Source organism: Sapajus apella, unplaced genomic scaffold (assembly GCF_009761245.1).
Source record: "Sapajus apella isolate SASKATOON/1434 unplaced genomic scaffold, GSC_monkey_1.0 scaffold122, whole genome shotgun sequence".
Taxonomy (NCBI): Eukaryota; Metazoa; Chordata; class Mammalia; order Primates; family Cebidae; genus Sapajus; species Sapajus apella.
The window spans coordinates 7,822,916-7,837,642 of NW_022437062.1; the positions used below are offsets into that span (position 1 = coordinate 7,822,916).

The 14,727-nt window shown below is 35.1% G+C and overlaps 1 protein-coding gene and 1 pseudogene across 1 annotated transcript; both read left to right on the plus strand.

Moving 5' to 3' along the window:
- Nucleotides 1-6,695: 6,695 nt before the first annotated feature.
- On the plus strand, nt 6,696-7,622 carry LOC116538800 (olfactory receptor 4N5). Its single transcript, XM_032261347.1, has one exon. The coding sequence runs from the start codon at nt 6,696-6,698 to the stop codon at nt 7,620-7,622; it is 927 nt and encodes a 308-aa protein (XP_032117238.1).
- A 1,289-nt stretch (nt 7,623-8,911) lies between these two features.
- Nucleotides 8,912-14,213, plus strand: LOC116538771 (annotated as a pseudogene).
- The last annotated feature ends 514 nt before the right edge of the window (nt 14,214-14,727 follow it).

A 14,727-nucleotide genomic window follows, 5' to 3' on the forward strand; every position in this document is an offset into this window, starting at 1 on the left:
TGGCCACATTTCTACTTTTTAAAAATGCTTAACCATGCAAATATATTTCCTATGTGAAAATTACCTGTACCTTTAAAAAAGCATAGTTCTTTCCCATCACAACCTTATCTTATTTGAATCTTCATAATGTTATTAAATTACACTTCTATACATAGCTATTTCATCTAAAATCTGAGTTTTTAAGACATCATGTCTATCAGCAAGTCTAAATATCTCCACCATCAAAATAACATGTCAAGTTCTCTGAATTCTTCTTACTACTGTCTCCACCTCTCACTCTCCATCAGGTCAAGTTACCAGCATCATCTTTTGTACCTGGTACTGCAACATCTTCAAACTGTTCTCCTTGCTTCTGTACTTGCCTCCCTCAAATCCATTCTCCACACAATAGCCAGAACGACCTAAAGATTTCAATTGTCGACATCATAATTAAACACCAAATGCCATGTGCTAGATAACATCTGCCTACCTCTCTAATGTTGCCTTATGCTTTTACTTCTTATGTTCACCATTTCCTCATCACCACGGTCTCCTTCCTGTGCCTTAATGTGCCAGCTCAATCCTGTTCCATAGTCTCCATTCTTGCTCTTCACATTGCCTGAAATGCCCCACCCTAGTCATTCAAACCACAGCTTAAATGTCAGCTCCTTAGAGATAACTTTTCTAACTACCCAATCTAAAATGACAACCTCCTGCCCTCATTCACCCTCCAACACATCCCTCTGTTATATTCTTTCATTCTCCCACATTTTATTATCTTTTTTTGTTGTTGTTCTTTGTCTGACTCCTTCCAGTAGAATGTCAAATCCCTGAGATCAAGGACATTGTACATAATAATCAGTGGCCAATTACTTACCATAATAAGTTTTCCAAATGAGAAACACCCAAAACCTTTTGTAAACTAAATACATTTTCAACTCAGTAGATGAGAAAACATCGAAGCAAGTTTTTGACATTTTCTCAAAAAACAGAACCATCATGGTTGGAACCAGGACTGCAAACTCGTCTTTTGAGCTCCAGTGTCGTGCTACTTTCAATACAAATAGATGCCCTGTTTAGAAAGCTAGTTCAAGCCAATCTAAGATACATCTATTGAAACACACACACATCCGTACAAACATACATCTTTCTTTTTAATAGTATAAAATTGCCTAAGATGAAAAAGCGTTCTCAGCAGAGGGGAAAGAACAGCAACAACGAAAAGGTAATAAAATGTGGGAGAATGAAAGAATGTAAGAGGGATGTACACTAGTTAATATCTCAGTTAAATGTCTTCCTCTAACTAATACTAAAGCATTGTTGTCAATATTGAGAGGTGACATCCCTGGGAAGTCTGTAGTTAAATGAAACAAAACTAAAATAAAAATAAAAAACAAAAACAAAAGAATATGCAGTTCCAAAACATAGCTTTACTGCTCTGTTTTTTCTTCTCTCTCTGCCCCTCCCCCTCTCTTATCTTTTTTTTCTTTCTAAACCTGTGTGTATGGCTTTGTGGTACATGCATCTCTGTGGGTATGTGGGTATTGCTTCTCTTTCTCTCCATCTTTTCTCCTATTTTTTTTATGTGTGCTTTTTCTTTTTTCTTTTTTTTTTTTGCCTCTGTTCTCTCTTTTCCAATTTTATATTTCTAACTTTCTGTCTTTCGGGGAATAGCTTTCACTCAAGGAAAATGGTATATGTTTGAAGTTGAGGCACAGATTATAACAGGAAAGAAACCTCCTAAAATGTTCTCTCCCTCTCTTCACCTCCTTCCACTTTTAAATGTCTCCCACGGGATCTCTGGCTGATCTGAGCATAAATGTGAATGAAAGTATACTTGACTATGTATTGAATTTGCTTTATTAAAGTTTGGTATTTTAGTTTTAATGTGGCTCAGAGGGATGGCATCTTTCTTTTTAATGTGTTACAAAAAACCTTACTTTGATTTTTTTCTTGTATGATTAAATATTTTATACTATTTTTTCTCCTTTTCTTTTTTTTCCCACTATCAGTTTGCTTTTTCATGGGAAGAATAAATATTTTTATAGTATTTTTATGTTATGTACTATAAAATATTATATTATTTCATTAGAACCCAGAAAGATCATTATGCTATAGTAGGACACATGATCCACATATTCAAAAAAAGCTGTAATATAATAGAGTATTTCTTCTTTTATTTGAGAGGCACACCCCTAGAGGAGCTGGTCTACAAGATTCCATAAAACTCTTTTTATTTAAAGACAAAGTTTGAAATGATAATAATTTAGATGTACTGAGTTAAATAAAGCATTACAAACATTGAAATAATCATTAATCATTTTGCCTAATAAATGTATGTGCCATTCCACTATCACTGTCACTGATAAAATGCCAAATTCAAAACCCTAACATGACTCAATGAGGTATTCACTGGCATACGTTTTTAATATTTAATCTTTAAAATGTTCTTGTCTCTCTTTGTCTAATTCTAGTTGACAGACTAATAATTCCCATTGGTAGAACTCTGCAGACTTCAGGTAGCAGTAAAATCCCAAAGCACATTCTCTATTGCCTTAATTGCATTACACATGAATAGATTTCAGAATCTGTAATATTCCGGCATGAGAACATATATTTAAGGACAAACTGTGAAATAATTAGCTAATCTCCCTTTTATCAGACAGAAAAGAATAGCTTGTTTGAGAGTAGCAACGGGTTCCCACCAAGGTAAATTTCTTATGGTTCTTTACATTTAAATGAAATAGAGAAAAAGAAAAATGATTGAAACAAATTTATGCCATTTGTCTTGGTTATCTGCTGCCTTAAAATTTATGAGAACAGAATTATGCTGCAGAAACAGAGTAAGGGTGAGTTCTAATTCAGGTGTGCAGCACTTTCTACCCTGTTTCTCAAATAAGCTTCCTACTATGTTGAATGTTTAGTACTTTTTAAGGGTGCTGAAGTTTTTAATTCTACTATTATTTTAAAAATAAAAATATTTGTTTTTATTAAAAATAAAAATAAAAATATTAAAATATTTTAAAATTATTATTTTAAAAATAAAATTATTTTAAAAATGAGAATATCAATCTCCAATTGATTATGGAGATTTACCACCTGGATTTCAATTTGTACACAATACAAATGACTGATTTCTTCTTTATCCTAAGCCAAATGTAAAAGGGAGGAAGAGATAAGGAATCACATCTGTCAAAAAGGGTGGGCTGAGTCTCAGAGACAAACTTCATTGACTTCACAAGTTTGGAAACCTCTGGTTCCCACAATCAGTTACATGTATTTCTTCACCTGCACAGGGCTCTTATATCTAGCAATACATACTTAAGACTGAAAGAATGTGGCCAAATAAGAGAAGAAGGAGAATGATAAGAAAGAGAGCAAAGAAGGAGGAAAAGCAAGGGATTAGGAAAATAAATTGCAAGAAAAAATGGAAAAGAAAGTCACAGGAAACATAAGCTAAAGGCGAATGAAAAGGAATAATTGTTGTAAATGAGTGTGTGAAGACAGAATTCGCAGAAAGAGAATGGACAAAGATGGGAAATAAGAAAGAAGCAAGAGAAAGGAATGGGGAAAGAGAAGGGAGTGAGCTGCTAGGATGGTGGTCAGGTCTCTAAACACGTGGCTTCAGGAGCTGATCTGAGAGCAGTTTGGAATTGAGGTATGCATACTGTTGCCTGCAGATGCTTGCTGCTCTGTAGTCTGGAAGGAGTTGTGGGGGACAGTATGGGGACCCTCTCTACTTACGCATCTTCAATATCAAAGGATTTTTTAAAAAAAATCTGTTGAAATAATAAGGAAGGTTAGAGATGGTGACAATCATTCAGGTTTTTGTCTTGGCCTACACTGAATGCTCCTTTGTCCTGTGTAACTAGAACAAGAAGTTTGCCCACGTGAGATCCACTGTTTTGTGCTTTTTTTCTCAGGAACTCATTCTGTACAGAGGAATGCCCACCTGATGCATATCTGTCCTCCATCTCTGATGACTACAATTTGAGAATCACCAGAACAAAAGGTACATAAATGAGAACGGAAGAAAGAAGAAAAATGGATTAAAGATGTTAAGTAACATGGAATTTCACCTGTTAGTTAACAGACAATAGAGGCGAATAGTAGAAAATAAAAGCAAAGGAAGAGTGGGAGAAGCTGAAACTCTCAGGTGTTCTCTGTGTCTTGGAATCCTCAACCTGGAGAAGCATGAGATAATTAACTACAATTGAGCACTTGAAATGAACAAAAGGTAGGAGCAGGGGAAGGAGCTTCCGACTTAAGTTCTTAAGACCAGGTTTCTGTAGGCAGAGCAAGGTATGAATGTGGCAGCCAAGAGATGTCTGAGTGGGTAAAAAAGAAAAGGAAATGCCAAAACTAATTTGAGGAACACTAGAATACTTTTTTCCAATTTCGGTTTTCTTAGATTCACTAGGTGTGTAGTTATGCAAGTGTGAACATGTATTTGGAATGCACAAATATGTGCCCATGTGTTGTAAGTGCCTGTTCCACAGCATGTGCTGCTAGTTACGAATATTACTAATCACATACAACAAATGTTCTGATGTATTCTAATAGCTCTGCTGTAAAATGCCAATATATCACCTATTTCAATTCATTTCCTATGAATTTTCTTTATGGATTTTTTTTTTTTTTTTTTTTTTGAGACAGAGTTTCACTCATGTTACCCAGGCTGGAGTGCAATGGCACGATCTCGGCTCACCGCAACCTCCGCCTCCTGGGTTCAGGTAATTTTCCTGCCTCAGCCACCTGAGCAGCTGGGATTACAGGTATGCACCACCATGCCCAGCTAATTTTTTGTATTTTTAGTAGAGACGGGGTTTCACCATATTGACCAGGATGGTCTCGATCTCTTGACCTGGTGATCCACCCGCCTCCGCCTCCCAAAGTGCTGGGATTACAGGCTTGAGCCACCGTGCCCGGCCTTCTTTATGGATTTTTAAGGCTAATTTTTCTTTATTCTTTTCCTCGCTTCTCTCTTTCTAGTTCCTCTTTCTAGTAATTTCTGTCAAATTTCAATTAGGAATTTATCTCCTCTAGTCCTCCTCCCCCACATTTTGAAGCACTGCTTCAAAAAAAAAAAGTTGTATTGAAATATAATCAGCACATTATAAAATTCACCATTTAAAGTGTATAAATTCAATGGTTTTAAGCATATTTACAGAGTTCATGCAAGCATCAACATGTTGTAGCATGTATCAATACTTCTTTTTTATTGTCACATTGCATGATATTGTATCCACAGCACTTTTGAAAATAAATATTGTATGTAATCAAAAGTTAAGGGTAATATTTGTAGTATTTTGTTATAATTAGCAATATTTTATCTTTGAAATCATTCATTCCAATGTGAAACATGCATGGTATCATCACGTGTATTTATTTATAAAATGTTTTACAATCATCTCAACATAATAATTAAAATATAACCACAAATATATTTTGAAAAACATAGTTTATAATAATGTGGAGAAAATTCCATTATTTTTATGCACTCCAATGGATTATCTTATACATCTCTTTGGGTGAACATATCTAAGTTTGGAGATTAGTATACAGATAAACCTTAATTCTGGATTTCTCCAACATGAATAGAATACATATTTAAACAAAGCTATGGCCAGAAAGGTGGAATATTTAGACATGCAGCATTATATTTACTTAAGTGCCTAAATAAAATATTGCCAATTGATGAGACACTAAATAATTTTGTAAACAGTGTAAACTTAGGAATAAACACCTGCTTTCTTCTATCACTTGCTAATGAGAGAAAAGAAAACTCACTGGAAGTTTAAAACTTGCCTGCAATTGCATTTTTTTATCTCTCAAACGAGTACCTCAGATTATATGTTCCATATGGCCAATTCCAGCTCTACTATATTTTAATTTTATTAGCTGAGAAAGTAAAAATCTTCTACATATTCTGATAAATTTTGCATTATGAAAAATATTTGTGAAAATATCATTTGGCTCTCAGTCTGAGATCTTAAGAAGAAGTAGGTTATGGATACATAGAGAGTAGGTGAAACTGAATTAATATTAGCTAGCACTCAACCAGGCTGTAACTAGGGAATTCCTCCAAGTTAAGAGAAATATACAGATCTTGCCTGCTATCCTGGTGACCAGTTTGAAGTAAGAATGTACAAGGGCACCAAAGCAGAACAATGTGATGGCAATAATAAGAAAGGAACAAATTTAGAAACCAGTCAGGTAACAACCAGGAGCCAAGAATTCCACAGGAACTGAGAGAGAGAAGCAATGGTGAAAGCACTTTATTCTGCAACAGGAAGAAAAGGGACTAAAACCTAGCAACTAATCTAATAGAGACAGTGGACCACCACCAACAGCAACAAAAACAAAACGGACAAACTTGATCATGCTTAAGTTTTGCTTTAATCAGACAACTTCTAATATTCTTCAAGCAAAGTAGCCTGGAGTCCTATGGGAGCGCAGTTATCTAAAAGTATGGGATTAAATAGGCATAAAAGTGTGGCCACAGAAAAATTTGTATTTATTTTAGTGAGAAATAAAGAGGATGGATAGAAGGGTTAACTCAGGATACAAGAGTTATGAGGCATAAGGTGTCTTCAACTAGACAATGTTGGTTGCCACAAATAATGTTCTTATCTAGAGAGGAGACACAAAACAGATGAGAAGGTGGTTACACCAGGTAACACTTTGGCCTGTTTTATTCTGCAGAGTTAGAAAAGATGGAAACAGAGAATCTCACAGTGGTGACAGAATTCATCCTTCTTGGTCTGACCCAGTCTCGAGATATTCAACTTCTGGTCTTTGTGCTAGTCTTAATTTTCTACCTCATCATCCTCCCTGGAAATTTTCTCATTATGTTCACCATAAGGTCAGACCCTGGGCTCACAGCCCCCCTCTATTTCTTTCTGGGCAACTTGGCCTTCCTGGATGCATCCTACTCCTTCATTGTGGTTCCCAGGATGCTGGTGGACTTCCTCTCTGAGAACAAGGTCATCTCCTACAGAGGCTGCATCACTCAGCTCTTTTTCTTGCATTTTCTTGGAGCAGGAGAGATGTTCCTTCTTGTTGTGATGGCCTTTGACCGCTATATCGCCATCTGCCGGCCTTTACGCTATTCAACCACCATGAACTCTAGAGCCTGCTATGCATTACTATTGGCTCTGTGGCTTGGGGGCTTTACCCATTCCATTGTACAAGTAGCCCTTATCCTGCACTTGCCTTTCTGTGGCCCAAACCAGCTCGATAACTTCTTCTGTGATGTTTCACAGGTCATCAAGCTGGCCTGCACTGATACCTTTGTGGTAGAGCTTCTGATGGTCTCCAACAGCGGCCTGCTCAGCCTTTTGTGCTTCTTGGGTCTTCTAGCCTCCTATGCAGTCATCCTCTGTCGTATAAGGGAGCACTCCTCTGAAGGAAAGAACAAGGCTATCTCCACATGCACCACCCATATTATCATTGTATTTCTCATGTTTGGACCTGCTATTTTCATCTACACTCGCCCCTTCCAGGCTTTCCCAGCTGACAAGGTAGTTTCTCTTTTCCATACAGTCATCTTTCCTTTGATGAACCCTGTTATTTATACACTTCGCAACCAGGAAGTGAAAGCTTCCATGAGGAAGTTGTTAAGTCAACATATGGTTTGCTGAACAGAAGAATGAGAAAAGCAAGAAAGGAGAAACTCCAGTTGAATTTAGCTAAATCATTACCTCATTAATGCAATAAATCAGTCATTTAGCAAATATTATAATTATTAAGCACTTCCCATTTTCAGGCACTATTCTAGGCACATGAATGAGATAGGTAAAATTCCAGATCTCTGAGATTTACATTCAAGGGGATGAATGCAAGTTAAACTTTTAAATTTTAAAAACAACTATAGTGTCAGAAAGAAATAGTGCTCCGTAGCAAGCAAAAAGTGGTATTATGCTACAGATTATCTGGGGAGGTGGTAATTACTTTACTTTTGGTTGACAAGTCAGGTCTCAAGTGGTGTTTAGCTGATACCAAGATGATTTGAAAGTAACAACCATGCAATTATCTGGGGACAGAAATTCTAGGCAAAAAGGATGACTAGAACAAGAATCCAAAGATCTTATGAGCTTGTTATATTTGATGACCTTAAAAATGAAGAGAGTAGCTGTACTGTAGTTAGTGAATGTGAAAATGGCAATAATTGAAGTCGAAGAGTTTGGTAGGGGCAAAATTATGCAGAGTATTTTCATCGATAAGAAGTTCAATTGATTCAGATTTCAAAAGGAGATTCTTGAAAGACAAGCAGCAGAGTAACTACCTAATGTTTCCTATTTTACTTAAGGGAAGATCCTCGAGATTCTGATTACAGAAGTATGAGTAGGAAAATATCATTAAGTAGAAAGTACATGCTGCTAAGTATTTTTTATGTATGTCAACACTTAAAAGATCTAGTTATTTTTTCTAATTTGATAGAGGGAAAAAAGAAAAGCTGTTATACTGTACTGGAAACTGTCAAAAGACAATCTAACTATATATTTTGAAGTTTTGTAGAGTTTTGTAGTTATTCCTAATGGATTTTTTCTGACGTAGAGAAAAGCTTCAGTTCACCTACAAATTATTTCATCCTCAATGCAATGATGGTGGTTATATGTCATGTAAGTTACTATTTGGTTACAGATAACCACTCTGATTATTTGAATAAGCATATATAAGGCATTCAATACTTACAAATCATTGAAGAACTATAAGACCAGGCTGTAGACTTGGCATACTAAGATAAATTTCTAAACATTACCATTAATTCCAAATGTTTTAAGTTCTACAATTTACATTTACTTCTTTTTACAGATTTGAATTTTCTGGTGAAATTTGCTATCTTTTTATCTATCTATTACATTAAAAAATAAAATGAAGGAAGTAAGAATAGAGATTATAAAATGTAGGGTTTCCATTTTAAGTAGGGATGTCTAATAGGACTATTCCTAGTGAATACAGTAATCATTTTTTAACTGCCAGTTCCTGGATTACGCATTTGAATCATTAGCCTATGATCAGGAAATTGCTCAGCAATTGCTCTAGTCCTATTAGACATCCCTATTGGAAACCTCACATTTTGTAATCTTTATTCCCACTTCATTTCATTTTTTAATGTTTTTAAGCTGTTATTATTATTCCTAAAGCCTACATAACTCAATGGTTTCTCATCCAAGCATTAACTAGACCCAATCTTTCTCAGCTTCTGAGATCAGGCATGATCAGGCACATTCACTTACTTTACTTCTAAACTTAAACCTTACATAAGTGAATTAGAAGTCCTGAGAATACATCGGAGTCTGATTTTAAACCTGGCAGTCTTTGAAAGAGCCAGAGATTGACTGAGTCTTATGAAAATGGAAAATCAGCTTCAACTCCACAAAACCTTTATTTAAATTAAGGCAGGGCATCTTAACTTTGGCATTATTGGCATTTTGGACAAAGTAATTATTTGTCGTAGAAGCCTGCCCTGTGCATTTTAGGTTGTTTAGTAGCATTCCTGACCTCTACTTACTAGGTGCCAGGAGCATTTTCTTACTTGTAACAACCAAAAATATCTTTACATATTGCCAAATGTCCCCTAAAAGGTAAATTTTCTACAATGAGAAACACAGCATTGAGGGGATTTCCTTGTACTGTATCAATCTTGCAGTGAGATGCGTGAACTTACCTTGCAAGAAGTAACATAAACTGGAGCCTATACTACTTACAATTTTTAATAAACAATAGCCACAATTTAATAAAAATCGGAACATCAGAAGAGTGAAAAAATATTTTCAAAATAAGGAACAAAAAGATAAATAACTGGAATATAATCAGAGTCTATCCAGAGTATGAAAGTGAGTAACAGCAACATTAAAATAACCGTGTTCAAGACAGTAGAAGAAAAAGTATAATAAATAAATAAATAAAAGGATAGCAAATTTCACCAGAGAATTAGAATCCATCAAAGGAAGTACATGAAGATTGTAAGACAAAAAAAATTGAAATTAGAAATTCATTAGATGAGTTTAAAATCAGATTAAACATAGGAGAAGACAAAAGAGTGTGCTGAACGTTAAATCAATAAAAATACTAAAATTAAAAATGCAAATAGAAAAAATGGAAAAATACAAGAAAGAATATTAGAGATACATGACATGCAGTAAAAATGTCATATATATGCTTCAATCACATATATATGTAATTATGTATATAATTGAAGTCCAAGTGGATAGGCAAATGAGAGAATGAGAAAGATGAAATATTTGAAAAAAGGATTACTAAGAACTTTTAAAACCCGATAAAAGACAACAAGCCGCAGAAAAAGAAACACACTGTGAACCACAAGCAGAATAATCAACAAAAAAAAGCCCTCAACACATAGACACAGGACAAAAAAAAAAAAGAAAAAGAAAGAATCTTAGAAGCAGCTGGGATGAGAGACTGTCCATTAGTTTAAAAGGAACGGATAAATTTATTCATAAAAGAAACATGAAATCCAGAGAAAACTGGAAAAACATATTTAAATTGCTGAAAGAAGATAATATCAACCTAAAAGTCTATCTGAGATAAAGTAAATAATTTAAATAAAGATGAGATAAAGACATCTTATGACAAACGAAAAGGAGAAAATCTGTTGCCTAAGAACTTCTAATAAATAAATTTTAACAGCAGTTCTTCAAATAAAAGAAAAGAATCCTGGAGAAAAATACTAAATTAAAGGAAAAAATAAAGAAGTAGACTGGTAAATAAGGTGGCATATGTAAATAAGTATACAATGAAATTGACTATACAAACAATAGTATGATGTCTTATGGAATATGCTATAGATACATATATATGCATATATGTTTATATATATGCATGACAACAGTTGTAAAAAATGAAAAAAATATAAAAGTGTTCTGTGATTCTGATATAAGAAGACATATAGTAAACCTAATAAAGTGATTAGACTCTAATAAGTCAAGGATTCATGTTGCAACCTTTAAGAAAGTTACCTATATAAAGAATAAAATAATTTATAACAGTTATAGAAGGGTTTTTTTTTTGAGAAAAAAGAAACAGATTATTTGCAAGAGCAAAGAGAAAATACAGTGCATAAAATGCAAAAATAAGATTGTAGTTAGAATGGCATATCACTCTCTACATTAAAAATAGATTCAAAACTTCATCTAAAACTAGGATTTTCAGATTTTTATTTTTGTGGGTATATACTAGATGTTTATACTTATGAGGTGCATGAGATATTTTGATTACAGTCATGCAATGTGAAATAAGCACATCATGGAGAAGAGGGTATCCATTCCTTAAGCATTTATCATTTGAGTTACAATCCAATTATACTCTAAGTTATTTAAAAATGTACAATTAAATTATTATTAACCATAGTCACCCTGTTGTGCTATTAAATAATAGGTCTTACTCATTCTATTTTTGTACACATTAACCATCCCTGCATTCCCCCCACCCCTGACCCCACTACATTGCCAAATCTTTAGTAAGCATTCTGCTACACTGTATCTCCGTGGATTGTTTAAATTTTTAGCTCCCATAAATGACTGGGAATATTAGAAGTTTGTCTTTCTATACCTGGCTTATTTCATTTAACATAATAACCTCCAGTTCCATCTATGTTTTGGCAAATAATAGGATCTCATTCTCTTTCTTGGCTGAATGGCACTCCATTGTGTATAGGTACCAAATTTTCTTTATCCTTTTGTCTGTTGATGGACACTTAGGTTGCTTCCAAATATTGGCAACTGTGTGTAGTGCTGAAATAAATATGGGAGTGTAGCTATCTTTTGATATACTGATTTTTTTCTTTAGGGTATATACCTAGGAGTGGGATTGCTGAATTGTAAGGTAACTCTATTTGTAGTTCTTTGAGGAACTTCCAAACTGTTCTCCATAGTGGTGGTACTAATTTACATTCCCATCAACAGTATTCTCCACGTCCCCATCAGTATTTGTTATTGACTGACCTTTGGATAAAAGCCATTTTAACTTGTAGTTTTGATTGGCATTTCTCTGATGATAATGATGTTGAGTATCTTTTCATATACCTGTTTGGCATTTTTATGCCTTCTTTCGAGAAATGTCTATTCAAATGTTTTGCCCATATTTTGATTGGATTAATAGATTTATTCCTATAGAGTTGTTTGAGCTCCTTGTATATTTTGATTATTAATCCCTTGGCAGAAGGGCACTTTTTATATATTTTCTCCTGTTCTCTGGTTCAATATCGATAGGTTGTACGTGTCTAAGAATTTATACATTTCTTCAAGATTTTCCAATTTATTAGTATATAGTTGCTCATAGTAGCCATTAATGATCCTTTAAATTTCTGTAGTATCAGTTATAATGTCTTCTTTTTTATCTCTAATTTTAATTATTTGAGTCTTCTCTCTGTTAATCTGGCTAAAGCTCTGTTGATTTTGTTTATCTTTTCAAAAAACCAACTTTTTGTTTCATTCATTTTTTTGGTATTGTTTTCTTGATTTCAATTTCATTTATTTATGCTCTGATCTTTATTATTTCTTTTCTTTTACTACTTTTGGTTTTGGTTGCTCTTGCTTTTCTAGTTCTTTAAGATTAACCATTCTGTGATGGTTGCCATTCTAACTGATGTGAGGTGGTATCTTAATGTGGTTTTGATTTGCATTTCTTTAATAATCAGTGATGAGGAGCATTTTTTCATATGTTTGTTGGCCTCATATAAGTCTTCTTTTGAAAAGTGTCTGTTCATATCCTTCTCCCACTTTTGGATGGCTTTGTTTTTTTTTTCTTGTAAATCTGTTACAAAATCTGGAGACAACAGATGCTGGAGAGGATGTGGAGAAACAGGAACACTTTTACACTGTTGGTGGGAGTGTAAGCTAGTTCAACCATTGTGGAAGACAGTGTGGCACTTCCTCAAGGACCAAGAAATAGAAATTCCATTTGACCCAGCAATCCCATTACTGGGTATATACCCTCAGGATTATAAATCATTCTATTATAAAGACACATGCACACGTATGTTCATAGTGGCACTGTTTACAATAGCAAGGACCTGGAACCAAACCAAATGCCCATTGACAATAGATTGGACAAGGAAAATGTGGCATGTATGTACCATAGAATGCTATGCAGCCATAAAAAAGGATGAGTTTGTGTCCTTTGTAGGGACATGGATGAATCTGGAAGCCATCATTCTGAGCAAACTGACACAAGAACAGAAAATCAAACACTGCATGCTCTCACTCATAGGCAGATGTTGAAGAATGAGAACACATGGACACAGGGAGGGGAGCATCACATACTGGGGTATGTTGGGAGGGGCCAAGGGGGTGAGACAGCGTGGTGGCGGTGGGGAGGTCAGGGAAGGATAACGTGGGGAGAAATGCCAGATGTAGGTTATAGGGGGATGGAGGCAGCAAACCACCATGCCACGTATGTACCTATGCAACAATCCTGCATGACTGCACATGTACCCCAGAACCTAAAGTACAATAAAAATAAATAAATAAAAAGAAAAAAAAAGATTAACCATTCTGCTGCTTATTTGAAGATATTTTTTCTTTTTGATGGTAGCATTTATAGTTATAAACTTTCTTCTTAGTACTACTTTTGCTGTATCCCAAAGGTTTTGATATGTTGTGTTTCCTTTATCATTTGTTTTAAGGAATTTTTCAATTTCCTTCCTAATTTCTTCATTGACCTACTAGTCATTCAGAAGCATATTGTTTTATTTCTTCCAACTTGGACCTCCACTCCTTCTCTTCTGGCCATCTTCCTGAGTTGTCATGGCCAATCAGATGCTGAAGCAAATGCTTTTACAGATCAAGATTATACTGGTGCAGCCCTAGTTTTAAGGAGATGGGATGTTTTTACTGGACCTCACCTCTATGGCATCTATCCTCATGAATCAACTGATAAGTTGCCTTATCACCATTGATCCTCACAGCAAAGGCTGTATTTGAAGATATTATAGGCCAGATATGGAGGAAGAGGAAGCAAAGAAGATGGTGAGCGAAGCCACGGCAGCTGGCATCTTCAACAACCTGTGCTCTAGAAGCCACGTTGATCTCAGCATCATAGGCAAGAGCAAGGTAGATTTTCTTGACCCATTCACAGTGCCCAAAAAGAAGGGGACTAGATTTGGCAGATACAGGTGTGAGAAAAGGGACCACGGCAGTCCTCACCAAAAAAGCCACTACTTTTCTGAGGTGCTGGAAGAAATAGCCCAACCAATGGACACTTCCTGAATGGTGTCAGTGGGTGGCTCGCTATTGCTCTAGAAGATGGCAGACATTGGAAGCCCTCCTGTAAGGCATTTATTTGACTATGTTTGCTGAATGAAACTCAATAAAAATGAAAACAAAAGAAAAGAATGAATAAGATCTAGTATTTATTTTCTAGAACAATAGGATACATTTAGAGCTTATCCACTGCTGGTGGGAATGTAAACTATTTCAGCCAATGTAAAAAGCACTTGGGTGATTTCTCAAATAATTTAAAACAGAATTACCATTTGACCCAGAAATCCCATTACTGGATATATACCCAAAGGAAAGTAAATTGTTCTACCATGATGACACATGCATGAATGTGTTCTTCACAGCACTATTCAAAACACCGAAGACATAGAATTAACCTAATCTCCCATCAATGGTACAATGGATAAAGAAAATATGGTACATATATACCATGGAATACTATGCAGCCATGAAAAAGAATAAGATCATGTTCTTTGCCGCAGCCTGAATGGAGCTGGAGGCC